The sequence below is a fragment of the Leuresthes tenuis genome, unplaced genomic scaffold (assembly GCF_036924035.1).
Source record: "Leuresthes tenuis unplaced genomic scaffold, fLeuTen1.0.hap1 SCAF_4, whole genome shotgun sequence".
Taxonomy (NCBI): Eukaryota; Metazoa; Chordata; class Actinopteri; order Atheriniformes; family Atherinopsidae; genus Leuresthes; species Leuresthes tenuis.
The window spans coordinates 36054752-36082492 of NW_027325358.1; the positions used below are offsets into that span (position 1 = coordinate 36054752).

The 27741-nt window shown below is 41.8% G+C and overlaps 1 protein-coding gene across 1 annotated transcript; it reads left to right on the forward strand.

Annotated features, from left to right (window-relative positions):
- The first annotated feature begins 273 nt into the window (after positions 1-273).
- On the forward strand, positions 274-27579 carry pus10 (pseudouridine synthase 10). Its single transcript, XM_072383627.1, has 18 exons — positions 274-388; positions 13178-13305; positions 15504-15764; positions 15853-15939; positions 16026-16060; positions 16151-16265; positions 16439-16500; positions 17353-17398; positions 19038-19102; positions 19178-19260; positions 19346-19471; positions 21896-21952; positions 22846-22922; positions 24350-24405; positions 24508-24625; positions 24885-25027; positions 25137-25236; positions 26939-27579. Exons 2-18 carry the CDS (start codon positions 13180-13182, stop codon positions 26975-26977), a joined length of 1596 nt encoding a protein of 531 aa, XP_072239728.1. The 5' UTR covers positions 274-388; positions 13178-13179; the 3' UTR covers positions 26978-27579.
- The last annotated feature ends 162 nt before the right edge of the window (positions 27580-27741 follow it).

Below are 27741 nucleotides of genomic sequence, written 5' to 3' on the forward strand. Positions count from 1 at the left end.
AATTAGCTCATTTTACCTGAAATAGACCCACACTGTAAAAATAGTTCTGTTTTATAGGAGGTGCAGGGAGAAAAAAGATAATGGTAGGGGACTTCTTGTGTGAGTGTATAAATATATATATGTTTGCTGCACACTGTACACTTCTGAAACCTTGACACTGTATGAAACACTGTCGGCTGGTAAAAAAAAATAGAAGAAACACACCGCGTAACCAGACAGCGTAGAAAACAAGTATGGGCCTTCACGCATTCCGTAGTTAGCCGAGGTACAAGCGGAGTGCGTCGAAACAAGATTTCTTGGAGCGTGCGCCTCTTACAACGTGTGGACGGATCTCCACTGGGAAACAGACTTTGACACAGCACTGGACACAAACATTCATCTTTCTAAAGTAGGTGAATTTAGCGTCTCTTGCTTCATGTAACTGTGTTGTATGCGTTGTCAAGTTTACAGTGTTAATTTTAAAAGTGTAGTGTAAGCACATTTAGCTTAGCAGTTGTTAGAGTTTTAAAAGTAATAGTGCATTACCAGTGGATCTTCTAAGCCTCTGTGTTGGATTGCACCAGTATGTTCTGGCAAAGGATTGGTTTGCAAGAGAGGCAACAATGCTTCGCTAACAAGGCAGCGTTCCTCGAACGTGTCGCTAACCTTCAGATTTTACCGGTAGCACAACGTTCCTCGTCCCCTCGCCTCGCTTACATTTCGAGCGAGCAAGCTCAAATTGTGGCAGTGATAACTAGCAACGGCACTTCTGGTGACAGCCTGAGCTTCCACAGCTTTGCATAGCCAGCTGCCATAGGGTGCTACGGGCTGCCACAGCACAGATAGATACATGTATATTTATATATGTATATAGAGATATGTGTGCGTGTACGGAAGTGTCATTGCTGGTTGCTAGGCACGATACCGCCTGTGTACTTTTCTTGTTCTTCTCCCCGATCGCCCACTGCCCACAGTGTCGGCAAAAACACGCTGCTCATGTATAGCATGTCACTGAATTATGGCCAACAAATAATAAAAGATAGAAAACATACCAAATGTTGAAAATGGCACATTTTCCATTATGATAAATATTGGCTCATCTAGAATTTGATGGCAGCAACGCTTCTACAAAAAGTTGACACATTTTGCCATTTGATTGTCTCGTTCAACTTTTTTTTTTTACGTGGTTTTTTTTATCTTAGTGTGTGAGGTGTTTATCTTAGGTAGCTTTCAAATGGATTGTAGTCATGTTCAGCTCCTTATCCAGTGTCCATGCAGTCATATGGGTTCTTGGGAGTCAATATAAACAGTGATAAAGCTATAAATCACAGAATGTTTTTCACAGCAGGCATCAGTCCTTTGCATGCAGCCTCTCCCAAACAGGGCTGTGGTGTCTTCATTGCGTCGACATTCTATTTTTAGGGTACAGAGACTGTACAGTGGACCTGCTGCAGGGTTAATCACAGCTGAATTGAAGTCTCTGTGCAAGGCAGAACATGAATGGCAGACATGCCCCTGTAGAAATCAATGCTGTTGTTACCTCATTCTGCAAAATTGGCATGTTATTTGAAACCAAACATCGGTACAACATTAAGCCACCTCTGTGTGGTCAATACAAAGGCAAGTAATGACAGGATAAGCAAGGAGTCATCTTAGTGAAGTTACGGTGCAATCTTTGTTTGAAAAGAGCTATCCTGTCAGAGTAGAGCAACTCGGGTGTATTAGTCTAGAACAGGGATGTCAAACTCCGGTCCTCGAGGGCCGTTGTCCTGCAGGTTTTAGGTATTTCCCTGCTCCAACACACCTGATTCAGATCAATGCCTCATTAGCTGGTTTGTGCAGAATGTAACAATCTTTTGAAGAGATCCATTTAATCTGAATCAGGTGTGTTGAAGTGGGGAAACATCTAAAACCTGCAGGACAGCGGCCCTCGAGGACCGGAGTTTGACATCCCTGGTCTAGAATGTAGCTCACTTAAGGAAAGTGTTGCTTTGGTGCATGCTGGTTACCTGTCATGGTCTGATGGGACACGTTATGCTTTCCACAATCATAATTGTCTGACGGTCTGATTGGGTCTTTAGTGTGTTAGATTTCCTCATCACTGCATGTGCACAAGGATTAGTTGATGTGTTTATCCTCCAACTGTTGTGACTGTGTGCTTCCTTTGCTAGGAACCTTGCATGCACCTGAGAAACGAAACCTAAAGAGCTACTAGTATGTTTATGTTTATGCTGATCCCCGCTGCACTGCTCCCATCCATCGCCCAGCACACTGGGGGAAACCCCACCTCTGCCTGAAGCCTCGTAGCACCTCCTGGAGATCGTCTCCCTGGGGTAGTTGGACAGGTCTTTCATTACTTATTTTATTATTAGTGTTGTTGTTAGTGTTGCTCTGCTCAGACTCATGGGAGACGTGCTTGTTTCCTGCCGTTTCAATAGCGATAGTGGCACGCCAGAGAAATTTATATTATACTTTATTTTTTTCAGCGTGAGAAATACCATTTGTAGCATGTGAGTGTGAGAACTTGTTGAAATGCGTGTGTCTCGTGAGACTTGAGAGCCCTGATTTTTAGCATTTAGCCATACAGTCCTGTAGTGCCGTTGCCATGGTCGCTTCAGTAAACACCATTGTGACGTGGTCTATGGGCATGAGGTCATCAATGATCAACTGCGCATGCGGATCACTTCAGGAACGTGAGCTGTTCACACAGCAATCCGTAGACGGGCCACATTTAAAGACGTAATGTGAACAGCCAAACAAAAAATCGGATTTGAGCAGTAAATCGGAATTGTGCATTAAGACCTGCAGTGTGAACGTAGCCTTAGACCCAGCTGTCCATGTGCAAACCCAACAGAGAGTATAATTGAGGCCTTAATGGACCTAATCAATCAAAACACCTGTGCTTTCTGCACAGAGACAAATAGGTCTATTACACCATGAACCCTTTCATAAAACGCAAAGATATTATTATTAAAAGTTGATCATGTTATTGTTTGTTGTCCAATTCAGCAGGAGTAATGAAAACATTCAGTTGTGGTACTCAGTCATGTTGTTTGGAGTTATTACATTCTACAAAGAGACAAATAGATAAAAAGGAACAGCTCTCTTCATATTTAAAAAAAAAAAAAAAAAAAAAAAAAAAAAAATCTTAAAGAGGAACTCCGGTATTTTTAAACCTAGACCTTATTTCTGGCATGAAATATGTTCATCTACTCACCGAGAACAGTTCCTCTGAAAGTCGGCGTCCTTCAGAATATATTTAGATAACTGGAGATCCATATAACGGAGTGAACGGGGCTTAGAGGATGCAGCCGCTAAATAAGGCATTATCTGTCTTTATTTCACCAATACTTTAAGAAGAATGAATGAACGAACGAACGTGTACTATAGCTCTGTTAGCTCATAGCTGCTGTTATGTGGCTACTTACGACTATAGGAGAGCTAACGGAGGGAATTCTACACACACCTCTACTGGGACCACTTCATCCACACGCATGGCTGCAGCACAGCTTATTCACTCCGGTAAGAACGTCCATCTTACTCAAAGTGGTCTTTCACATTGTCAAAATTTGATAAATATCCTGCCATGTTGCACAAAACTAACAGTAGCAAACTCCGTGTGAAGTTTGCCGACTGTCACAGAGAAAGGAGTAAATAAACTGTGCTCCAGGGGGGCGTGTGGATGAAGTGGTCCCAGTAGAGTGCCTGCGTAGAAATCCCTCCATTAGCTCTCTTATAGCTGCAAGTAGCCACATAACAGCAGCTATGAGCTAACAGAGCTATAGCACACATTCGTTCGTTCATTCATTCATTCTTCTTAAAGTATTGGTGAAGTAAAGACGGATAATGCCTTATTTAGAGGCTGCATCGTCTAAGCTCCGTTCACTCCCGTCAAACCTGCTCATAGCAGTTTGTGCACCTTTCTGATTTCACTGGAGCCTACAGGATATAAAAACACAGCTGATGGTGATTAAAGGCTACTTTAGGGGGAATACTTGATATGGGGTCTTTTCTGGGTTATTTTTTTTAATTCTTAGTGTGGCACATAAATGAAACAGCAAGGAAATGATGACAACCATATAAGTAATAATGCAGAATTCTAGAAATGTATTATATAAACCTGAAAGTTCTGGAGTTTTCACTCTGACCTTCGAGGAACCTTTAGGTAACATCCCGGAATGTTCTCTAAAGGATACACAGCCTGTAACCTTTAGTGAACACCCCCTAAAAGGATCACTGGAGGTTACAAGCATCCTTCACAATGTAACCTTTAAAGAACCTTTAGGGAACGTTCCCTAAAGGTTATACTGTTTGCTGGGTGTATTATAGGCCTTGTTAGTGTTAATCTTTCATACAAACAGTACAATTAAAAACTTATGGTCAGCATTGCTGTTATACACACAAGAAAAATCAAACACACAAGACAGTACAAAAGTAAGTTAATGCCCTTGAGTGGTTTGCATTCAGATTCAATTTCTTTTCGGCTAAGCTGTTTCTTCCCTCGTGTCAATGGAGGCTTGATTAATTCTGAGAAACATAGGCCACCACTATTCTCAATTGGGAAGTCTTGTGAAAAATTTAATTTTGCTGTCATCAAATTGTGAAGCATCAAGGGTTCCCCAAAGGAAAATTAGGTTGTCATAGCAGTCCAGTATCCGCATACAATACACGCTGCTTCATACATACGCAGCTTCTTGTCACATGTGAGTTTGCGCACGTCGTACGGTACGGGTGAGCGCGTGACAGAAATGTTCTATTATCTTTTAATGCGAGCGTTAATGTGTGAGTTCGCCAAAAAACGCATGAATGTCAGGCGTAGTTTATACTTCTCCATAACGTCAACGTGGATCCCTACGCCGTAGCCTGACATGCACCTCCAAAAATTATAACTACACGTTGCGTACACACGGACTGTAAGGGCTGTGATTGGTCCGCTTAGAACATGATTTCCAGCAGTTGCTTTTTCCGGTCTTAATGGCTGTACACGGCAAAGAAGCTGTCAAATCAGCCCGTTGACATTCAAAAGTATCAAAAGTCCATTTATTCATCCAGGTCCCTCAGTGGTTGAACCAGTGTTGTAAATTCAGCCGTTCTCTGCCTCGACCGGTCATACAGACCCCCTCCACAAACGTCTTCTCTGTCACCTGCGCTTCAACATTTTCAATATAAGCATTTGCTTTTTGCGGATGATGTGGTTCTGTTAGCATCGTCAGGACGTGACCTTCAGCTCTCACTGGAGCCATTCGCATCAGAGTGTGAAGTGGCTGGGATGAGAATCAGTGCCTCCAAATCCGAGACTATGGTTCTCAGCCGGAAGAGGGTGGAATGCTCTCTCCGGGTCGGGAATGAGATCCTTATCCAAGTGGAGGAGTTCAAGTATCTCCGGGTCTTGTTCACGATTGAGGGACGAATGGAACGTGAGATTGACGGGCGGATTGGTGCTGCGTCTGCAGTGTTGTGGGCTCTGCACCGACCCGTCGTTGTGAAGATGGAGCTGAGCCAGAAGGCGAAGCTCTCTATTTACTGGTCAATCTACGTTCCCATCCTCATCTATGGTCACGAGCTGTGGGTAGTGACCGAAAGAACAAGCTCGCGAATACAAGCGGCCTTAGAGATGGGGTGAGAAGCTCAGTCATCCGGGAGGGGCTCGGAGTAGAAACGCTGCTCCTCCGCATTGAGAAGAGTCAGATGAGGTGGCTCGGGCATCTGGTTAGGATGCCCCCTGGACGCCTCCCTGGTGAGGTGGTCCGGGCACGTCCCACTGGGAGGAGACCCTGGGGAAGACCCAGGACACGTTGGAGAGACTAAGTCTCTTGGCTGCCCTGGGAATGCCTCGGGGTCCCCCCGGAAGAGCTGGAAGAAGTGGCCGGAGACAGGGACGTCTGGGTTTCTCTGTCAAAGCTGTTGCCCCCGCGACTTGACCCTCGGATAAGGGGCAGATGATGGATGGATGGATGGATGGATGGATGGCATTTGCTCTTCAATATTGATGAGCTACAACTGCAAATACAGCTGCTCCACCTCAGTTGCTATTGTTTACTGTTGTTAACTGTGACCGGAAGAAAAAGCTTCAGCTATAACCCCTGAAAACACACAGCCACACCTCCCCAGCAGCATGGTGAATTACAGAGCAACGTGTTCCCTCGATGCAGAACTTCGAATGCTCAATGACGACGTCATGTCGACATTATGGAGAAGTATAAATTAAGCATTATGCGTAGTCACTACGCGTCGTGTGATTACAGGCGTGCAGCAGTGCTCACGGGTGAACGTGTTTATGAACAGGGGACCGTTATAAGTCATTGATGACACCACATTACACGTGAGGCTCGGTTTGCTGCACAGGGGCGCGACTGACACGTTCAGTTGATAGTTGCGCACGCATTTTGAAACGATTATATGACGGCATATACACACTGGTGATGCATACGAGAAGTTAATGTCAATGTAACATAACGCAAAAGACTGATGAAGATAAAGTTGAAACAAAATCCACAATCCAACAGTGCAAATCTGACAAAATACTTAGTTTTTTGCAGCATTGTTGTCAATCCATGGGTATTTACCTTTCCAGCTAGCTTGAAAAGTCCGTCCTTTTTTCTGCCTAACATCTGCACTGCTTCTGTACTCAGTCGTTGACTGAGTAGAATTCTCACTGGAAGACAGTATCGGGTTGGTGGATATTTTTGTGACAAATTTGTCCATTTTGTTAGCTAAATTAACCACTATGCTAGTTTAAGAGGAAGTTGCCGTCCAGCCTTTTTGCTACCTCCAGCAGCTTTTTGAAAGGCTCAGCGATAACGGGCTTATTGTCAATCCTGCCAAGTGCCAATTTGGACAGTCATCCATCACCCTCCTGGGACACCACATCACTCCCCAGGGAGCAGTTCGACTTCCTGCCAGGGTGGAGACAGTCACTGGTGTCCTACGCCCACGCACCACAAAGTCTCTTCAGGAGTTTCTGGGCATGGTGAACTTTTATAATCGCTTTCTTCCACATGCAGCCCACCTCATGTGTCCTTTGTACGAATCCCTGCGAGGTAAAAGAGCCAATAATGAGGTGGATTGGTCATCAAAGAGGGACAACACCTTCTATGCTACCAAGACCGCACTGGCCAACGCTACTCTGTTGGTGTACCCGTCTCCCAGTGCCCCGGTCGCCCTCACTACAGATGCCTCTGACTATGCGGTGGGGGCGATGTATGAACAGTGGGTGGGTGGTGCCTGGGAACCACTGGCCTTTTTCAATAAGCAGCTCCGCGATTGTGAAAAAAAAATATAGCACCTTTGACAGAGAGCTCCTGGGTCTATTCCTTGCCATTCCTGTTGTAGGGCCGCCAGTTCACTGCGCTTGTGGACCACAAGCCGCTGACGTTCGCAATGTCCAAGACCTCAGAGCCATGGTCTGGTCTTCAGCAGCAGCAGCTCTCTGCAATCTCTGAGTTTACCGCAGACATTCAGCACCTGGCAGGCAAAGACAACTTAGTCGCTGACTGTCTTTCCCAGGCGGGTGCATTGTCTGTTCACCTAGGACTGGACTATGCTGCAATGGCGAAGGACCAAGCCACAGACTCGGACATTCTTAAGGATGTTAGGGCCTGGGCAGTATCTTGTGTGGCATGTCAGCGTGCTAAGGTGCAACATCATACCAAAGCACCTTTTGTAGTTCCCGAGAAGCATTTCGACCATGTGAATGTGGACCTGGTGGGTACCCTGTCTCGCTCCCGCGGGTTCACTCACCTCCTCACCATAGTGGATAGGACCACCAGGTGGCTGGAAGCAATTCCCCTGTCCTCAACTACGTCAGCAGAGGTGGCCAGGGCATTCATCGCGTCCTGGATAGCCCAGTTTGGCACACCTTCGGACGTTACCTCGGACAGGGGCCCACAGTTCACGTCAGAGCTCTGGACAGCAGTCGCCAAGCACCTGGGGGTGAAGCTCCACCGCATTACGGCCTACAACTCGCAGGCCAACGGGCTGTGTGAGAGGTTTCATTGCGCTATGAAGGCTTCCCTACGGGCCAGCCTGACGGGCAGCAGCTGGGTTGACCGTCTTCCATGGGACATGCTCGGGCTTCGCTCAGCCCCCAAGAATGATCTGCTGAGGCCTCATCTGTTGAGCTGGTATATGGCTAGCCACTGCTGGTCCTGGGGGAGTTTCTCCCAGTTGCAACAGCTCCTTGGTCAGCTGACTCCCATTAGACTGCAGCTCAAGGCACCGCCGGCGCTTTTGCTTCCGTGCTGACATCTCACCACTGCCTCCCCCAGTCCTACGTCCTCAAGGATCTCCCATCAGCCAAGTATGTTTTCATCCACCACAACAGTCAACGGACCCCGCTGCATCCCCCCTACGATGGGCCCTTCCGTGTCTTGGAGTGGGGGTCTAAAACTTTGTGGTGGACATGGGGGGTAAACCAGAGCGGGTCGCAATAGATAGTCTTAATCCTGCTCATTTGGACATGGAAGAGCCTAATGAGTTGGCCCGGCCACCACGGCGGGGACGTCCCCCGGTTTTGGCCTCCGGGTGCATTCTGGGGGGCCTGTGTAGTGACCCACAATAAGGAATTTAGGAGAGACATTCACCAGAGGGCTAGTACCTTGAACTTTTTTTTCCCCCCTTGTCCTGTCCAGCATTATGGCAGCAGAATTGTAATCTAAATACCTTTTATGCGAACCAGATTTGTTTTGCCAAGGGAAACTTTATAAATGTAAAGCTCCCCTTGATGCCCATCAACTGCCCATTTACTTATTTATTTTTGTTTACAATATATAACATGTAATAAAGCCGAACCGGACCGGGGGACAAGGAAAGAAGAGGAAAGAAGAGGAAACAGAACAAAAATAGAAAGAAAAACCAGACAACCAGCTGCTACACCAGTAAAAACAAAACAGACGACAATCCACGGCCTCTGTGGAGAATCCAGCCTTAGCGCCTCCAGGAGCACCCGAAAAAACAAGCACAAGAAACGTGCGTGCGTGTGTAAAATACCCATGGCACAGGACCTACATCATAACCCTGCTTAATTATGAGTGTATAAGTGTACAGAGCCACAATCCAGGCAACAGGGGTGCGCCGGTTACAGATTCTATTTCTATTCTGACAAATATATTTGTGGAGAGTAAACGGACTCGACTCACCTCCGTCTCCTGTTTCATCAATATTATTTACGTCTCCACAATTGTCAATTTATTTATGCCTAAGACATATGTACTTTTCTTTTTTCTATCAAAGTTTGAAAAATGAAGTTATTCAAAGTGTTTATGAGGACTGTGTTTATTGTTAATTGACTGAAAAAAAAATATTGAAAAATTGGCTTGTTTTCTTGGAGCTGGTTGCTTGTATCTATTGCAAGATCTGGCAACACTGTGTTTCATAGCTCTATTGAGGAAAAATGATTCCTCGATAGTTATCGTTTTATACATAGGCATATAGACGCCGCATCGACTGTGGAAGGGTGTGCCTAAAGCGCCGCCATCTTGGTACAGGGCAAGCAGAGGCAGCGGTGCATGAATTTATGAAGGAGAGAGGTACTCCTCAATCTTAAAATAGAATTATTTGCTGAATTTTGGACCGATTTTCAAATGTATTCACACATGTAGCTATGATGGGTGCTTGGATATTTTAAAAATGCTGGTTTTCTTCCAGTGGACTTGCCCAAGCATTTCCCTGAAGGTGAACCTCATTCTAATGCTGTGAGTATTTGCATGTAATATTTTTCAAACACATGAGAGCATCAAGGCCAAGGTCATATTAAAACCTGAATGCTACTCGGGTAAAATGAAAATACTAATTTGAATATTTTATATAGGTTCTTTGAATAAAGACCTGAATACACCTGAACGTTTTCTGGGTTCTTTTCGTTCCATGTCTGTCTGTGATGTCTGACGTTTGACAAACAAACCTCCTGAAAATAGCTTGATAACTGAGTGACTTATGATCACTTTTATTGTGTAGAAACACCATTCCTCCATAGATGTAATGTACTTTAGGAGCGAGTGGCACTGTACCAAGATGGCCACCCTGTAGGTACGCCCCTCGAGTAAGCGGCAACAGTCAATGCTGCGTCTATGTATATATGTCTATGGTTTTATGGTCCAGCCCTAGTTACTACCTTATTTGCAGAAGGCAGCAGTCAGAGCGCTCTGTTTGGAGAAGCAGGGCAGCAGAGAGCCAAGCTAACAGCTTCTGAGAGCAGGGACAAAAGGGGAATGAGTTTTCACCATTTAAAACAACTTGGCCTCAAAAATTTCAGTTTGGTTCAGTGAACAATATATTGTAGATTTAAAATTAATTCATTTATTTTTTTTAAATCCTTTGTAATTTGGTTTTTGTTGTTTCCTGCCACTGATCAGTTGTGACTCACAGTTACAATCGTAACTAAAACAACAGTAACTGTGAGACGTATCGAAGATCTTTGCAGAAGTAATGCCGATAAGGAAAATATTCCAACAAATCTGAGACGACTTCTGGCAGACTCAGCTGATCAGCAGCAGGATTCACTGATGCATTGTGAAATTCTAGCATGAGCTGAGTCGCTATGAAATTTTTAGGTTTGAGTTGTTTTAGATGGCTAAAATGAGCTTTTCTCTTGTCTCTGTTGAACACGACCAATATTGGTTTCCCAGGACAATTCCTCCCTGCTTTTCGAGACAGAGATCTGACCGCTGCCTTATGCAGGTAAGATACTGTGTTGGAGGAAAAAACTGAGCAGTCGGACTCATCTTGGCAGCATCTTAGGGAAAATTGTATTAGCAAAATCATCAGAGATGCATGTCACACAACAGCACACAAAGATTCCCAAAGACCATCGACCATAGATTGTTGGACCCTTTCTATCTCTATTAACAACATTTTGGCTTATGTGGCCAAAAACACCCTTGACTTGGTTCATTCATATCTATGTCTTCAACAAACATCTTCTGTAGTTTACTTTACCGAGAACCACCTGACCTCAGACAGTACATGGTGTGGATTATCGATTTACTCCCACAATACTAACTACATATTAGTATGTCACACAATCTCACTTAAGGAAAACCAAACTCACCCTCCAAGCTTCAATAATGCCGACCGCATTGGTCATTGTGTGAGCAAATTGTAGTATCAACACAGTCCTATAACTATTTATAGCAGCACTACCGGGTGCAGTGGACTCTCTAAAAAGTAGGCGCAGCTACTGAGATAATGGAGCCCTGACACAAATGGAATAACAATCTTTTGGAATTTCTGTGTTATGTCTTGATGAACTCACTGTTCAATCAAAGAAACCTCGATAACAGGGGCACTATCCTTCAACAGTAGGAAAATTATCATTAATCTTACTCAGTCTCACAGATCTACTTAAGAGTTCTCGTTTGAATTGAATGACCAAAGTTGCATAAAGAAACGTTTAACAAGGACTTATATAATAACTATTTCTTGAAATCTTTAAGCAAGAACAGTCTTAAAAGTAAAAACTTAATTGACTATGGACTATATATACTCGATATTTAGCCTAATGCAACTGTGGGGCTGCTGATGAATCCATTCCGTACTAACGTAAAGCGGTGAGTGCCTGTTAGACGCTATTCAACACTAGAGTGACTATAGCGCATCAATAGACTTGTTATTTTGGTTGTGACGGGTGTACGATAATTTCCCTCAAAATACGATCATTTTATGTCTCTGGTACGATGATACTACATTTCCCACCTGGCAGCACTGAGTTAGACATTCTATGAGTTAGACTGCTGAAAGCAAGTTGTGTCGAAAGCCGAGAAGAATACAGTAACATCTGGGGATGTCGAGGAGCTTGTGCCTCAAAACGGGGTGACATCCATTGTCTGGACTTGTTTTGGATTCAGGGCAAGTGGCGTTAAACAAGAACACGTTATTTGCAAAGAGTGCAACAAAGTAGTGTCTGCCCCAGAGTACCACCACTAATTTGTTCAAACACCTGAAAAAACATCACAAACCTAAATATGAGGAATGCATGAAGGCCAAAGCTAATGTTAATTCACAAATTCCCCGTCCGTGTCCAGCGCCAACCCAAACAACCATTACAGCAACCCTGCACCGGACAGTACCCTATCCATCTACCTCCCAAAGACATGCAGAAATAACAGACGCAATATATTTTTAATTGGTTAAAGACATGTCTGATCAATACAGTGAGCAATGAAGGCTTCAGAAAAATGGTCAAAACACTGGACAAAAAATACAAGATTCCCTCACGCAATTATTTCTCTAAAGTGGCATTGCCTGCGCTCATCTCTGAAGCCAGAAAATGTTAACAGGCAAGTGTTACTTGCCAAAAACCTGTAGGCCTAATGTCCCAGACCAAGGCATTTTCTCTATTAGTTGTAATTGTTTCATTAAGTTGCACTTTGAGAATCCACGTGCAGAGTTGCACTCTGCAATAACATTTTCAGTTAGTACTTTAACATTTTAAATTATTGGGTTTTTGTTTTTATTTGGCATTATTTATCTTCTATTCTAATTTAAAGTTTAATTTTTCACAAAAAATTGTTGGCACATTGTTTGTTTAGAAATGGTGCAATAAAAATACATGTTTTTCCAGACATGATGAATGATCGTGATTACAATATTGATAAAAAATAATCGTGATTATGATTTTGGTCATAATCATGCAGCCCTACTTGACACCACTGTTTCGTCGGAAGGGGAGAAGAAGGTGATAGGCCTTACTTTCGGTTGGCACTAGGCCTGTTCGTCAGCTGTGAACACACTCGGTTGATGGCCAGTGGTATTCAAGTGGTCTCTGTTGTCATGTTATGTTTTTATTCATTTTAATTATTTTATTTCTCTCTATTTATATTCTTTTACATATTTCTAATGCTTTTTCTGCTCCCTGTTTCAATGCTTTTATTTTATGTAAAGCACTTTGAATTGTTTTGTACATGAAATGTGCTATACAAATAAATTTGACTTTGCCTATTGGTTCCACTGTCTCAGGGCCTTTCTCTAGTAGTCAGCTGTTTGTAGATGAGTTTCCGTGGGCTTTCAACGTGACTGACAAGTTGTGCGTCTCTCTCTTCTCCACTGGGCACTTTGTTGCCTAGGTGCCACTGATGCGTGAAAGTAGACTTTGAGTGAAAAGTCTAAACATTTATATATGAGAAAGAAGAACCTGTAAAGGTGGGTAAATGTTTACAGGGACTGACTGGATGCTTGTTCATGCTCCTCATCTTTCTTGCAGTCATGTTGCCACTGAAGGAGAAGGATAAACCCATCATTCAGATGCTGCTGTCTGCTGGTTGCTGTGCTCGCTGTGTCCTCAGATTCTGCTGTGTGAGTGTTCAGGCCGCCTACAGACAACCACAACAGGTAAGACTCATGTTGAATTCTTATCCAGATGGCATCCTTTCTACTTATTTATAAAAAGAAAAACAAAAGACATTTACTTTGATATTTATTTAATTGCAGACCATGTTAACCCAATTTATTTAATGTTTTGCCTCGTGAGCTGCCTTAATTTGTCAATATATATATCTGTTCATGTATTTAGGCCTGCAACATATCCCAAAAAAAGTTGGTATAGGTGCAATTTAGGGACAGAAACAAGGTATAGTTAATAAATATGTTATTTCAAACAAAGCTTCAATAGGTGATTGTGATCACGAATTGTTTAAAAAAAAGAATAGCGTTAATAAAAGCTGTATACAAGAAAAGTTGAGTCTTTGAGGAGCAAAGGTGGCCAGAGGATAGCTAGTTTGTCTTCAACTGAAAGAGAAAATAACTGAAATCAATGTTCTTCCAACACAGATTGGATGTGACTTGCATATATCTCCTGATACATAATGTATCATTAAATTATTCAATGAATCTGGAGCAATTTCAATGTGTTCAAGGCGTTCCCATGCCAGAAGGGATATGTACTCCTTCCAGCGAGTCTAACTCCTCCCAGTTGGATATGCCCGTAAACCTCCACAGGGAGGAAACGGGAAGCATCGTAACCTGATGCCCAAGCCGCCTCAACTGACTCCTTACGACGCAGAGGCGCAGCAGCTCTGCTCAGAGTTCCCTCTGGATGGCCGAGCTCCTCACCCTGTCTCGAAGGCTGAACCCAGCCACCCTCCAAAGGAAACCCATCTCACCCGCTTATATCCATGACCTCATTCTCAGCTACAACACAGAGAGCTGCTATATCCACAAGTTCTCTGATGACACAGCTATTGTTGGCTGGGTGTCAGAGGGGAACGAGCTGGAATGTAGGGGTCATCAGGGATTTAATCAGGGATTTAGTCAACTGGTGGGAACAGAACCACCTTTGCATCACCGCTGGCAAGACGAAGGAGCTGGTGACCGACTTCCGTAAAAAGGCACCTCACACTGGTGAACATCTCAGGACTGGGCTTTGAAACCGTGGCGGATTACAAATACCTGGGTGTTCACCACAATAATAAACGGGACTGGTCCACAGATACTGATACACTTTATAAGAAGGGCCTCGGTTCGAGGCTCGTTCAGCGACACATGCAGTGTAGGAAGGAATGCTACTGCTGGTCATTCTTACCGGCAGCTGTCAGACTCCATAACATCACATTGCTGCTACTTACTATTTCCCCTGCATCTTACCATGTTCATATCTTGTTTATACTATTTTACATCCTGTACATACCTTCATCCATTTGTTTATTTTTTTTGTGTACATTCTTTCATCACAGAGAGCTTTGTAACATGTAATTTTCTGACTTGTGGGCTGATAAAGGTTATTCTATTTTATTCTATTCTTTCGGTCACTACACAGATCTTGTGACTGTAGATGAGGGTCGGAACAAAGATAGATCAGTAAATTAAAAGCTTTGCCTTCCTGCTCAGATCCCCCTTTACCACAACGGACTGGAGCAATGCCCTCGTTACTGTTGACAAAGTCCCAAAATGTCTGTCAATCTGTCACATCAACTTGCCAACACTCATGAAGAGTATGAACCCAAGATACTTAAACCCCTCCGCCTGAGGCAGGGACTCATCCTCAACCCGGTGGAAGCATTCCACCTTTTTCTGGTTGAGAACCATGCCGGCAGATTTGGAGAAGTTGACTTTCATCCTGGTTGCCTCACACTCACAAACTGCTCCAGTGCTGAATGTCTTGGCTTGAAGAAGCCAAAAGAACCACATCATCTGCAAAAAGTAGAGTTTCCATCCTGAGGTTCCCAAACTGGAGGTGAGCCCAACTACATCTAGTTGGTACCGCTCCAGTTTGCAACGCTAAGAGTCAGCACGCCCAGGCCCCTGCCTTTTCCACTGCCCAGCTCACATTGCAATATCAATTTTCCTCCCTGGGAGTGGTGAGCCCACGCTTCCTGTTGCTTCTTCAGGCTGAGCCAGGTGGCTTGTATTTAGTTTGGCAGTTTTTACTTGTTTTGCTGAAACTTCTACAAACATTAATACATGCAAAACATAAAAGAAATATCACAAAAAGAAGTCTCAGCAAAATGCAAAGTGATTTCAGGCAGATTAATAAAATGCTACAATGTCCTTCTTTATTGCAGCTAAGATTGATGATCTTTATTCTTACACAGGAGACACTTAAGGAACTTCGGGCTTTTATCGTGGATTCAGAAAACAGCAAAGTTCAGGATTCAGCAGACCAAGACTCTACTCTTGAAAACAAGTCCCATGATGCAGCAGTATCAGAAACGCATCAAGACCCACCCTGCAAAAGAGTCAAACTAGAACCTAGTGGGACTTCTACTCAGCTGGAGGAGCTTGAGGAGTCACGCGTGTGCGTTGTGTGTTTTGGAATCTTGCAGGATTTATGTGGCAAAATCCAGGCAGTCAAGGTCTGTGATGGAAAATATGAATTGATTTGTTATGAATATTCTCAGAATGTACTGAGATTGAGTTCACCTTTCTGGTTCGTGTCCACAGATAGCAGAGGCAGTGAAGGCACAGCACTACGAGTTTGACACGCTTATGATGTCTGTCTCTTTGCCTGCTCAGCTGAGTGTCCGTGAGGTCTGAAGCCAGTTTTTTTTATTTAATTTTCTTTCTTTAATTCACTGAATATTCATTCTGTTAATACATTCATTTTCATCTTGCAGCACTCCTGTTGGCTCCATGCTAAGATGAAAATTAGGTAAAATTATTTCTCTTGACATGTTGAAATTCAGTGTGACAGACAGAAGTCATGTGATGCTTTTTTTCTTTTTCTTACTGGTTCTTGTAGAGAGAAGGGTTTGACTCTTGACAAAAATGATGTCATCCAGGTGAAGGAGGCCTTCAAGTGGATCATGCAGAGTCTGGTTGGCAAGGAGCTGGGAGGTATATCTGTGGTTACCAAGGTAGGTAATATCTATCATGGAAATTAATCAGCAAGTGAATTTGATTTTCCACTGTTGAAGTTTCAGTGTCTTGCTCTGGAACACACTGGAAGAGGAAATCATGAACAGATTGTTTACCATTTCACAGGCATCTACATTCACATCAAATGACATAGAGATAATTTTGTTTTCAGAGCACGTTTGAGGTCGGCATGGAATTTTCTCACCCAGAGACTGACTCTGACTGCCACTTCCTGTGAGTTCTCAACTCTTTTGAAGGTCTGAATAGGTCTGATTTGTTGTTAGGACTTCTAGATTGATTTAAAGTAAGAGCAGATTATAAACAAAATTCCTAAATCATGTGCATTGAAGATGACCAACATTACTGGGGTTAGACAAGTAAATCGCGAAAAGTCTGCACGTGTATATCAGTCCATCCATCCATTCATTATCTTTCACCTCGGAGGTTGGGTGGCGGAAGCAACAGGTCGAGAAGGGAAACCTTGGCTTTATTGGGAAAGGTTCTGATTGTGTGGGTTTTTAATCATGAAAAGACTACGTTCATGGTCTTTCTTTCCCTCTGCTCTGTGTATTTTTGAAGTCAGAGGAGTTGGAAGTTTTGTTTGATTGCTAAAATAAAACTAATGAAATTTGCTTAGATGCACCAGACATCCACTTCAGTGATCTGTTTCACATCTAAAAGGACATGCATAATAACAGCAGTGTGTTCATTCCTGTTATTCATCAGAGATAGATATAAATAGATAGATAGATTATATAGGTGCATTTTCTTTCTTGTTACGTCCCATAATATTACCCTATACTGTCACTTGAAAGTTTTTGGTGGCCTTTGGTGTGCATGGTTGTGTCATGTTTTGTGCCTGTGTGGCCCAATGATGGAATGGCAGGCTGTCCAGGGTTTACGCTGCCTCTCGCCCAAAGACACCTGGGATAGGCTCCAGCCCCCCTGAGTTGGATTAAGCGGGTATAGAAAATGGATGGATGGAACTGTAGGAAGAGCCAATGAAGGAAAAAAAAAGGCAGAGTCTCTACTGGTGCTTTATTGGTTGAGTTACAGCCTTTCTGCGGTTTTTGGTTCCTCTTGCAGAGCCAAAGCCTGTCCTGACTGCTTCACATCCACCAAGAACAAACCGGTAAGGAGGCAAATAAGTTTTTATAATAATCTGAAAGTTTAGGATAAATTGAATTGAGAATTACAGGTACTTTAGAAGTAATTAGAAGTAGATATAAGCGATGAATGTTTTTTTGCAACTTCTTCAAAGTTAATTTTAGAGCAATGCTGGTAATGATTCCCAAGTGTTTAAAACCTCACTTCCTGCATTCAGAGGTGGTCAGGGTTAACCTTAATCTGTTCATTCCTTCCTACACTGCGTCAGGGTTAACCTGACCACCACCGAGAGAAGAACCCTAAAAAGGTTGTCAGTTGCTGAGGAAATTTTGTTTGTGTCACCTTTTTTGACATTTCATTTTGCAGCGTGAAATTGTTGAAAACAAATTAGCATTCAATTTCCATGAATTAGTTTGATGAATACTATATTTGAACATATGTCCAGTTTTGGTCTGCTGTCCACACCCTTTTTTTTTTTAAACAGTTCTCATTAAGAACAGAGTGCATGTAGTGGCCTTCAGACAAAGTGCTGCACTCAGCATCTTCTTTCAGAGAGCTCTGAGCAGCCTTTTTGTGCACAGTCAATGGTCTCTGAACCCTCTGTAAAGGTGCTGGGATAGCCATGGCCACGTTTTTTTTCCAGGGCTTTTTTTTAAATTGCAAAATATTTAAAAAAAATCAGATTCTAACTTGAATGACAGTGGGAGTATATTGGTTGCACACTTACTGTTGATGCTAAAGTTCCGTATTATAACGTGATGGTGACAAAGCACAGTCTTTTTTTAAATGACCAGAGACGCTAATAATTGTCTCTTGAAGTTTTGATTTTCCACCAAAAAAAAAAGAGTCCCATTTAAGATTGTTCCCTAATCAAGCTTGAAAGCCCTGGAATTTTAAATCGTGTGTAGATGGCATCCTACACCAACTGCTCCCTGCACTGCTGCTGTTGGACTGCTTTGAGACAAGCTCATTCAGTTGTTCACCACTCATAGTGAAACACAAACGTTTAACAACTAATATTTAGAGAATTCAACCACTTTAAACCAGTTTCAACCAGTGCCTCAACTGATGTCACTGCCAAAGCGAAGTCTGGTGTCCTGGAGTGAAGCTAAGTTTCTTTTCTGACTGTTTTTTCCTTCACATTGCATTTCACTATAAACTATAAAGATATATTTTCAGAACTTCTGTGGGCCATTAACATGGTTGTTATTTTTGTGACTATATGCAGATAGTTGCTTTTCATGAAAATAGAATGGCTCCATAGAGGACATAGTGACTGCGCAAATCACAATGAATTCTTTACTCCAACACTCCCTTTTGCTTGCCTTTATAACCATGGGAAGGGATGTCAAAAAGAAAGGCTAATTGAATTAGAACCACTGATGCAGTAGGAGTTATCAACAGTACGTCGTTTTCCAGGAAATTAAAACTTTTAAAACCCTGAAGAACACCGACTTAAAGACTCTGTCATTGGCAGGTCAGGTGGTGGCATAAAGGTGGCAAGCATCACAAGACATGGCAAATAAATTGTGGGTATCGTAAAGTTGGACAGCTAATTGTAAACTTTAATTTCTAAAGCCAGAAAAGAGTTGATAACCACAAGTTTAGAGGAATAAATGGGTTGTCATTGTAATCTCACAGCTGTGTGTTGCTCCTCTCTGCAGTCTGTGTTCACTCGCATAGCTGTGATCAAAGCTCTTGAAAAAATACCTGATGCCAAGTTTTTGAAGTAAGTATCACCTCAGCATGTTATTTATGTGTTTGTTAATTTATTTACCTGTTTTCTTTGTTTGTTTGGCTTCAGACTCTACCCTTGTCCTCCCACGCAACCAACCAGCTGCATCTCTCAGAACGTCCATTGTCTCCACGTCTCGGTTTTTATAGCAGGTAATATAGAACTTTTAAGAACGTCTTTTGAATCTTTTCAAGTTCAGATAAAAGAATTTAAAAAAAAAAAACTTCTCTTGTTCAGGGAGGTACAACAAGTTCTGCCGCAGTCTACCTCAGACTCCCTGGGTGATTGATGGGGAGAGGAGGATGGAGTCCTCCGTGGAGGAGCTGATTGCAGTGCCTATCCTGTCTGCTTTCAGAGCTGATGGTAAGTCCACACCAACTGAAGCCTAAACCTACGGGCTTCTGATTCATTTCAAAATGCACAGACTTTTGTCATGCACATTCTCTGGCCTGAAACTGACCTTGGGTGCCATGGGGCAGTTCCCAGCTAAACAACTCCATTTTCCTTTGTGGTAGCACGTCACAAACGCCAAAAACTAGATAACAGCGTACATTTCTTTCCGTGATTTAAAAAAAAATTAAAAATACACTTTTACTATTACAAATAAAGTTGGAAGAGACCATAAAGATGATGCACACTGAAATGAGAAGCCTCTGTTAGCCACCCCAGTCTTGTTTCAGACTCACTTTCAAATACGTTTTTCACGTAAAATAGTTTGATTAGTTTTTGCAAAGTTCCTGCAAAAAGTGTTTGAAATGTACAGCCTTTGAGAGGGTTCTCTGTGGTGTGTGCAGTGAGACTTCTGTTGCACATATATTGATTTCACAAACACTCCACATCCTTAAAAGATGTAACCCATATTACACTATAACTTGGATTTTGGTTTGTTTTGGCATTGCGAGTGTGTTTGTTCTTCACATTTATCACAGTTTTTAAGTCCTGTAACATGACGCTACATTGTTACATTGTCAAGAGCAAAGAAATTTCAAACTTCTCTTGTTATGCTTTAAAACGGTGTCGAAAAATCTGATTTGTGATATGAAGACATCCCTTTGCTCGGGAAATGGAACAAATACTGCCATCTGATGTCCCTGATGGATCATAACAGCCTAGTAACATTACTTTGAAGAGTTTAAAAAACAAAAAAAACTAGAAAAAAAGCTGTTCCTGCGAAACAGCTGTGAGAATGCTTTTTAAGTTGAATGGGATTAGTTGAACATGCTCCAAAAGCTTAATCTAGTGAAAATTTTGCAGAAATCAAGTGAGTAATAGTTAAAATGGCTTCAGTGTAATATACAGCAGGGAGTGGAAGAGTGATGTCATCAGTGACAGCAATGTTTGTCAACAGCTGCAGCTTAACGAGCTCTCTCCCTGTATAACCTGCAGAAATTGCTTTTTTGGATACTATGACCTCCTGTGAGAAAACTGGAAGAGCGAGGAAAATAATTTGAAGACCGTAAGAAGCAGAAGGCTTGGAGGAACACGGCAATGTAGTTTTTATTTCAATGGAGTGAAAAAAATTTAAACAGCAGCGAGTTGAACACAGTTGAACCTCTCTCTGGCGTCAGACCAAATTTCCATTGGAGTTAGTGAGAGAAATTGAAAGGTTTCTCTCGCTTCAAGGCTTATAGCTGTAATTCTGTAAATGTGAGCTCTTTAGTAGTTCCATCAGCTGAAAGAGGACAAGTGTACCTACATTTTAAGGTATAATTTGTTTATCTGAGTTAAACAGTATTAAAGTTAGAGGAATTTGTTTGAATATAAGAAAAAGTTAAAATGATCGGTGTGCCACTCTAATCTTCTCATTCATAAAAATCAAGAAGGAGCAAAAATGTTCATGTTTTTTAAACTGTCATATTTCAAAAGTGGCTTAATATTTGAAAAAGCTGAATCATTTGGTAATAGCTGAATGTCTTGTGAACATTTTAAAGTTTGAATGGTGTCTCCAGCTGAATGTATGTTGAACTAGTTAGGTTGGAAAGAGGAGGAAGTTTTTGAAGAGTTGAAAGAAATTTCGATTCATTTGAATGATGGGAAAATTTGAATTAAAAGTTAAATAGTTTAAAAAGTTTAAAAAATATCAACACCAAAAGTCATAGCATAAATCTCCCGAAGGAGCTGAACGTTTTGATACCAAAAATGTTGAAATCGGTGAAAGATTGCAGGAGTAGTTAAGTGCCAAAAAAGAGAAACAGGAAAACAATAGTGAGAATGCCTTAATGCGTTCTCACAACAATACTTTCTGGTGCCACTAGGTAGCAGTGTGACAGCTTTAGCCATATTGCCATGCATTTCCTTTCAGGCATGTGAAATGATTACACTGGACCAGCATGTGCAGGTTATAGCAGCTACCTTTCACATGGCGAACAATCAAACCACAACACCACAGGTGCATGGCATGTCGAAAACCAAAATCCTTTGCAATTTATATATTGCACATCTGTCCCATGAAATTCCTAGGACAAGTTTGTTCAAATGCAACGTGTAGACTTTTAGGTCTTGTGCTGTTACATATGTGTATCAAACTTTATTCATTTCTATTCAGGGCAATTTTGGGGCTGCCTTGATATAAGGAGTTATTGAGATGCTTTGCACTGGTACACAAGACCCATAATATATATTTTCTGTGTGTGGTTCATGGGGGTATGGGAGGATATTGCAGAATTTTGCATCTCAAAATAACAATGATGATAATAAGAAAAAACAGAAATACAAACGTAGTTTGTGTAAACATCTCTTGCAGAATAATGCGGGACGTAACATTGGCTCAATTTTTTTGTGTCGCAGGATTTAATTTTTCCTCATCTGGTAGGGAGGATGTGGACGTCCGAACTCTCGGAAACGGTGAGACAGTTTAAAAAGATTATTTTATAGGACGTGGGGACATATTGCTGCCCAGTGTGCATCCAACTGAATGTCCAAACCTTTCGTGAAACTACAGCTGTGAAAAATGCTAATTTGCATGGCACAGGGTCAACAAGGGAAACTTGCAGCTTTTAGAGATGTAAGTAGGGCTGGGCACATTAACGCGTTATTTTTGTGTTAACTAATGAATTCATTATCGCCGACAATTATTTGTCTCCCCATAACACCCCAGTTTTTATTATTTATTATTTAGTTTGTAAACGTCTGTTGCTCACCAGCTTTTATTTTGAAAAAGTCCATCGTGAACTAGCCTAGTATGTCACTTCCTGCTGCAGCGCTCACAGCAAACAGTCAGAAAAGAAAAGAATGGCAGATGAAGAAGGCTAACCAACATGGAGAAGGTTAAGGAACTTTTACATGGCTATTTTCATTTCAAACTTCTTCCAGACGACGCGGTCGACAGAGCCAAAGTTATTTGGAAGCACTGCAACGTTGAATTGTCTTATCACCGGAGTACTTCAATCAAATGACTGTACAGTTCCAATAGAAGTGCGTTAAACGCTGCTTTTGAATTCATTATTGGATTAATTAATCTTGATTAATCACAGGAAATCATGCGATTAAGGCAATTAAAGAATTTGATATTTGCCCAGCCCTAGATGTAAGTTTCTGAAAATATAACAGTTCTTTTCACATTGCTCTCGACAAATGTAAACATAGTTATGAGTATTATATTGCATTTCTGCTAATGGTTGGTCCTAAATCTGTCATGTTGAAACTTTGAAGCACATAAGAAATGTGAGGAACTTAAATATGTTCACTTATTTATTTAGTCATTTAACTTTGTTTTTTTTCCTGATTTCCACTGGCAGGACGTCCATTCGCAATGGAGCTGCTGAATCCACATAGATCCAGATTCAGCAAAGTGGAGATGAAGCAGCTACAGGAGGTGCTGAAATACTCTATTAAATCAGTCTCTTGCTCAACTGATACTAAGCTCCTTAGCAAAATGTTTTGGCAATAACAGCCAGAACTTGTCCTGATTTTTTTATCTTATCAGTGCACAAGCAAGAGTTTATAGAAAAGGTTCAATAGTGAGTCTTCATGAGCAAACCATAAATATCCATTTTCCTTTTTTGCGCCATAACTGAAAAATTGTACAGACTTCTGGAAATTTTGCTCAACTAATCATGGCTTTTACCCTGTCTTATCATAACTATTGTATTTATTGGATGAAGTGGTCCCAGTAGAGTGCCTGTGTAGAAATCCCTCCGTTAGCTCTCCTATAGCCGCAAGTAGCCACATAACAGCAGCTATGAGCTAACAGAGCTATAGCACACGTTCATTCATTCATTCTTCTTAAAGTATTGGTGAAATAAAGACAGATAATGCCTTATTTAGAGGCTGCATCCTCTAAGCCCCGTTCACTCCGTTATATGGATCACAAGTTTTCTAAATATCTTCTGAAGGACGCCGACTTTCACCAAACTGTTCTCGGTGAGTAGATGAACGTATTTCATGCCAGAAATAAGGTTTAAAAACACCGGAGTTCCCCTTTTAAGCCTGACTTTCTCAAAGACTTTTATAATCTGTAAAATACCAACAGGAAGTCCATTTAAATAATCTTCTTCTTAAAGGAATCCTAACTCTAGCCCCTGTTACCTCACAGAAATATGAAGCAGAATGACGCTTTATGTCTGATTTTCAAAATAAAGCCTATTTTCCTGACAGGATTATACCGACAAGAGATAAACACTTTGAAAGTAAAAGCCTATGATACTTACAGTAGTTTACCAACAAGAATGACTCTTGAATCTGACTTTCAAAATCTAAACATCTACCATATGGAATTACTTAAAAGAATAGATCAACAGGAAGAACTGTTTAGTGTAACTTTCAAAATACAAACCTGTCTTACTTAAAAGAAAATACCAAGAGGAATGCCTCTTAAGTGAGACTTTGAAACTTAAATACTTTGTTACTTTCAGTAAATACCAAATGTAAAGCATTTTAAGCCTAAAATTCAAATAAAGTTTTCTACTACGATGTTACATGTGAAAATAAAAACTTTTATGTTACCCCTGCAGGATCGTATTTGCTTTGACTCCCTCTGTCTTAGTAAAACATAAACTCTGCATCAGTATAGCAGCCTGTGATTTAACTGTGCCTTCATTGTTCTCTATGAATAACGTATTACACACAAACGGCATCCAAACCTATCGCTCTATTTTCCGATATCTAACCTGGTACCTTGTGGATTTTTTTTGGGGGGGGGGGGGGGGGGGGGGTTGGTCTTTCTTTATGTTAGAAGTTGTCAATATGAACAGCACCAGTATTAATGTCCTCATGTTTACTGCAACTTGTTGTTCGTTTTAGACAATAAACAAGTCCTCAGACAAAATCCGAGTTAGAGACCTGCAGATTGTTACCAGGTGAGTGTTTATGAAACTCCTGCACAGTGAAAATCTCCATCAGTGAGTAAGTATTACATGCAGCTGAAGAAAAAGTGCTCTATTCTGTGTGATAAACTGCAGAGAGGCCATGTGTCGGATGAAGGAGGGAGAAGAGGAGAAGACAAAGTCTTACACAGCGCTCGTCTGGACCCAGAAGCCCATTGAGAGAGACGACATCACCTTCATTGATAACGTTAAGGTCCGTACATCTCACACATCTGTCTGGTTTGCATTCATTGATGTGGGTCCAGTATTGCTATGGTAGGGAAATGCATAAACGTTTAGAATAAGAAGCACTTTCTTACTCTGGCGACGATCATGTTGCCAGGACACTTCTGTATGTTGACTGGAGAAGCCCAGAATCGAATTGCCAGCCTTTTAGTTGGTCAACATCTGGCTGTGCCTGAGTGCAAGTAGCACTCGGGAATTCTGTAACTGTTGTTTGTGTGTCTTGTCAGGATCTGACTCTTGACCAAAAGACTCCTCTGAGGGTTTTGCATCGACGGGCATTAGCCATACGACAGCGAGTCATCCACAGCATGACCACCCGGTTTCTGGACTCTCATCACTTTTACCTGGGACTGAAAACGCAGGCGGGGACGTATCCTCACTATAAATTAAATGTCTTCCTTTTTTGTGTGAAAGTGATGACTCCACCAATGTCAATGTGTGAAACATGATGTGAAAAACGTCTTAATGATCAGAAACAGCTACATAAAAGAGTTTGTCCATGGAGACTTTGGCCGCACTACACCAAACTTGTGTTGGCTGCTGAAGACGGACACAGACATCCTGGAGCTGGATGTGGAGGTGGGAGAAATGCAACATGAACCGCAACTAGCAAAACAATGGGATCACCACTAGTGTGGGACATTCCTTCAGCTATTCGATTTTGTAGGGGAAAAAATGCATATATGACACTAGTGAGGACACTGTGTGAGGAGGGAAACTTTGTACTCAAGCCTGGTGGAGACAGTGGAGGATGGGGGTGATGTGCTTATATTTGTGAACTCTCATCAGGATCCTGGCTGCAGAGGGTGTGATGATGTTGAGTACCATCTCCCACCAGTCCTGACTGAAAATGAATCTCCATATTATAAATGATTGTTCAAATGAGCTTTTTTATTATGCATCCCTGCATCACATTAAAGGGTCCCCTTCAGTACCTTTCATCATCACACTGCAGCTTTGTCACTAAATGCTACTTCTCTTGACCCCTCTGGAATCCTGTACAGGTTTTGATGATGTCGGTTCTGAATGTACATCCCACTGTGTTTCCCTTTTACAATCTACCCTTTTAGCTTGTACCTGCTCCAAAGTTTAGACCGATTTGAATAACCAACATATTTGGCCACACACTGTTGAAGTACAGTGTCTTACGATGGTATTTGATTTACAGAAGTGCAAAACATTTGTTATTGTGAAGCAAGCAAAAAAAGAATAACAGAAAACTTGAGTTCATCCCCAACAAAGTCAGTACTTTGGAGAGCCACCTTTTGCAGAAATGACAGTTGTTAGTCTCTTCGGGCATGATTCTGTGTCTTTTCCACAAGCAGCTACTGGGATCTTTGCACATTCTTCAAAGCTCCTCCAAGTAGGATGGGCTCTGCTTGTGTACAGCAATCTTTAAGTCGTGCCACAGATTCTCAATCGAATTAAGATCTGTGCTTCGACTTGGCCGTTCCAACCCTTTCAATGTTTCCCCTAAACCATGTGAGTGTTTGTTTTAGCTTTACGCTTGGGGGCATTGTCAGTCTCAATGGTGACCCCACGTCCCGGTCTCAAAGCAGCTTTTTCTCAAGAATAATCCTTCATTTTTTACCCACCATCCATTATTCCCTTAATTCTGACCCATTTCCCAGTCTCTGCCAGTACAAAATCATTCGCCCATTATCATGCTGCCACCACTCACTGTTGATGAGAGGTGTTGGGTTTGTGCCAGATAGTGTTCACCTTTTATGAGTTTTAGTCTGACAAGAGGACCTTCTTCATATGTTTGGTGAGTCTCCCACATGACTTTTGGCAAACTGTAAACATGTTTTCTTCATTTGTTCATAAATAGTTTCTTTTTTTTTCCTCTGTGAAACCCAGCTCTGTAGAGTATACAGCTTGCAGTGGTGTTATGGAGGGGCACCCCACTCTGCTGTGGAGCTTTCCAGCTCCCTCAGGGTTACTTTTTGTTGCATCTCCAATTAATTTCGGTTGTTGTTCGTCTCTCGGTAGCTGTGTTATGGTGCCGTATTCTTTCCATCGTGATCATCTGTAGTAGATGTTTTTAGAGAATTGAATCTGAGTCTTCAACTATACGCTCCCCTGGTGACCTGAAACAAATATTAACCCGATCTCTGAGACTAAAGGTCACACCTTAGTGCTCTACTGTCTTTGATATAATGGATCAAGGCCTTCCTTGATCCATTATATCAAAGACAGTTTTTTTTTTCTTCTTTTGTTAGACCAGTAATGTTAATAATGTATTCCTGCATGCTCATTCTAACTTTTGTTTCTGTCTCAGTCAGTGGACGTGGACTGGCCTCCTGTCATACCAGAGTGAACACCACACCGCCGCTGGCCTCATGTTGTACCGAGAAGCCTCAGGCAGCTGTAAGTGGACAAGTTCAGGCAGTCCGGCACTGATCTGTCGGACACGTTTAGGGAAGGTAAACCGCGAGCTCTGAACAAGCAGTCATGCTGGGAAGCTATGTGCAGCCTTGTTTGTTTTGGTTCTGGATTTGCTTTTTTAGTTTCCTCACAGGTCAAATGTGAATGTGTCTTAAGTCTGAAAACGCCACTTAGGCATTAGAACTTAGCAGTATCCTTGTTCTGTTGGGACTTGTTTACACCAATTTTCTATCAGTAACCATAAAAACTTTATTAAGAGTTTACCATCTATCAGTCTTTGCACATACTGCACTGCTCGTACTTTTATTTTTAATAAAAAGCAGGTAAAGTTTGTCCTGAGTATCGTGGCAGAGTTGAGTCATCCAGGAGCTTCAGAATATGCAAAATATTTGAAGTTGAATCATCATAAAGTTGTTGAAATTTGTCCCACTACCAGCATGTCCTCTAAGATTCCTTTTTTCTACTGTAAACATATTTTTCATTACTTTGGTTTACTTAATTTGTACTGTACTTTGTTTTTCTGGGTCGGCTCAAAAATGTATAAAATATTACACCAAATCATAGACTGAATGTCTCTTATTAATTTATCGCCATTAGCCCTGGCTTTTGTACATGTAGTGTTTTAGGTGTTTACCTTAGAAAGATAGTAGCACACATTTAATAATACACTTATTTTTATTCTGTGGCGTTTGTTCT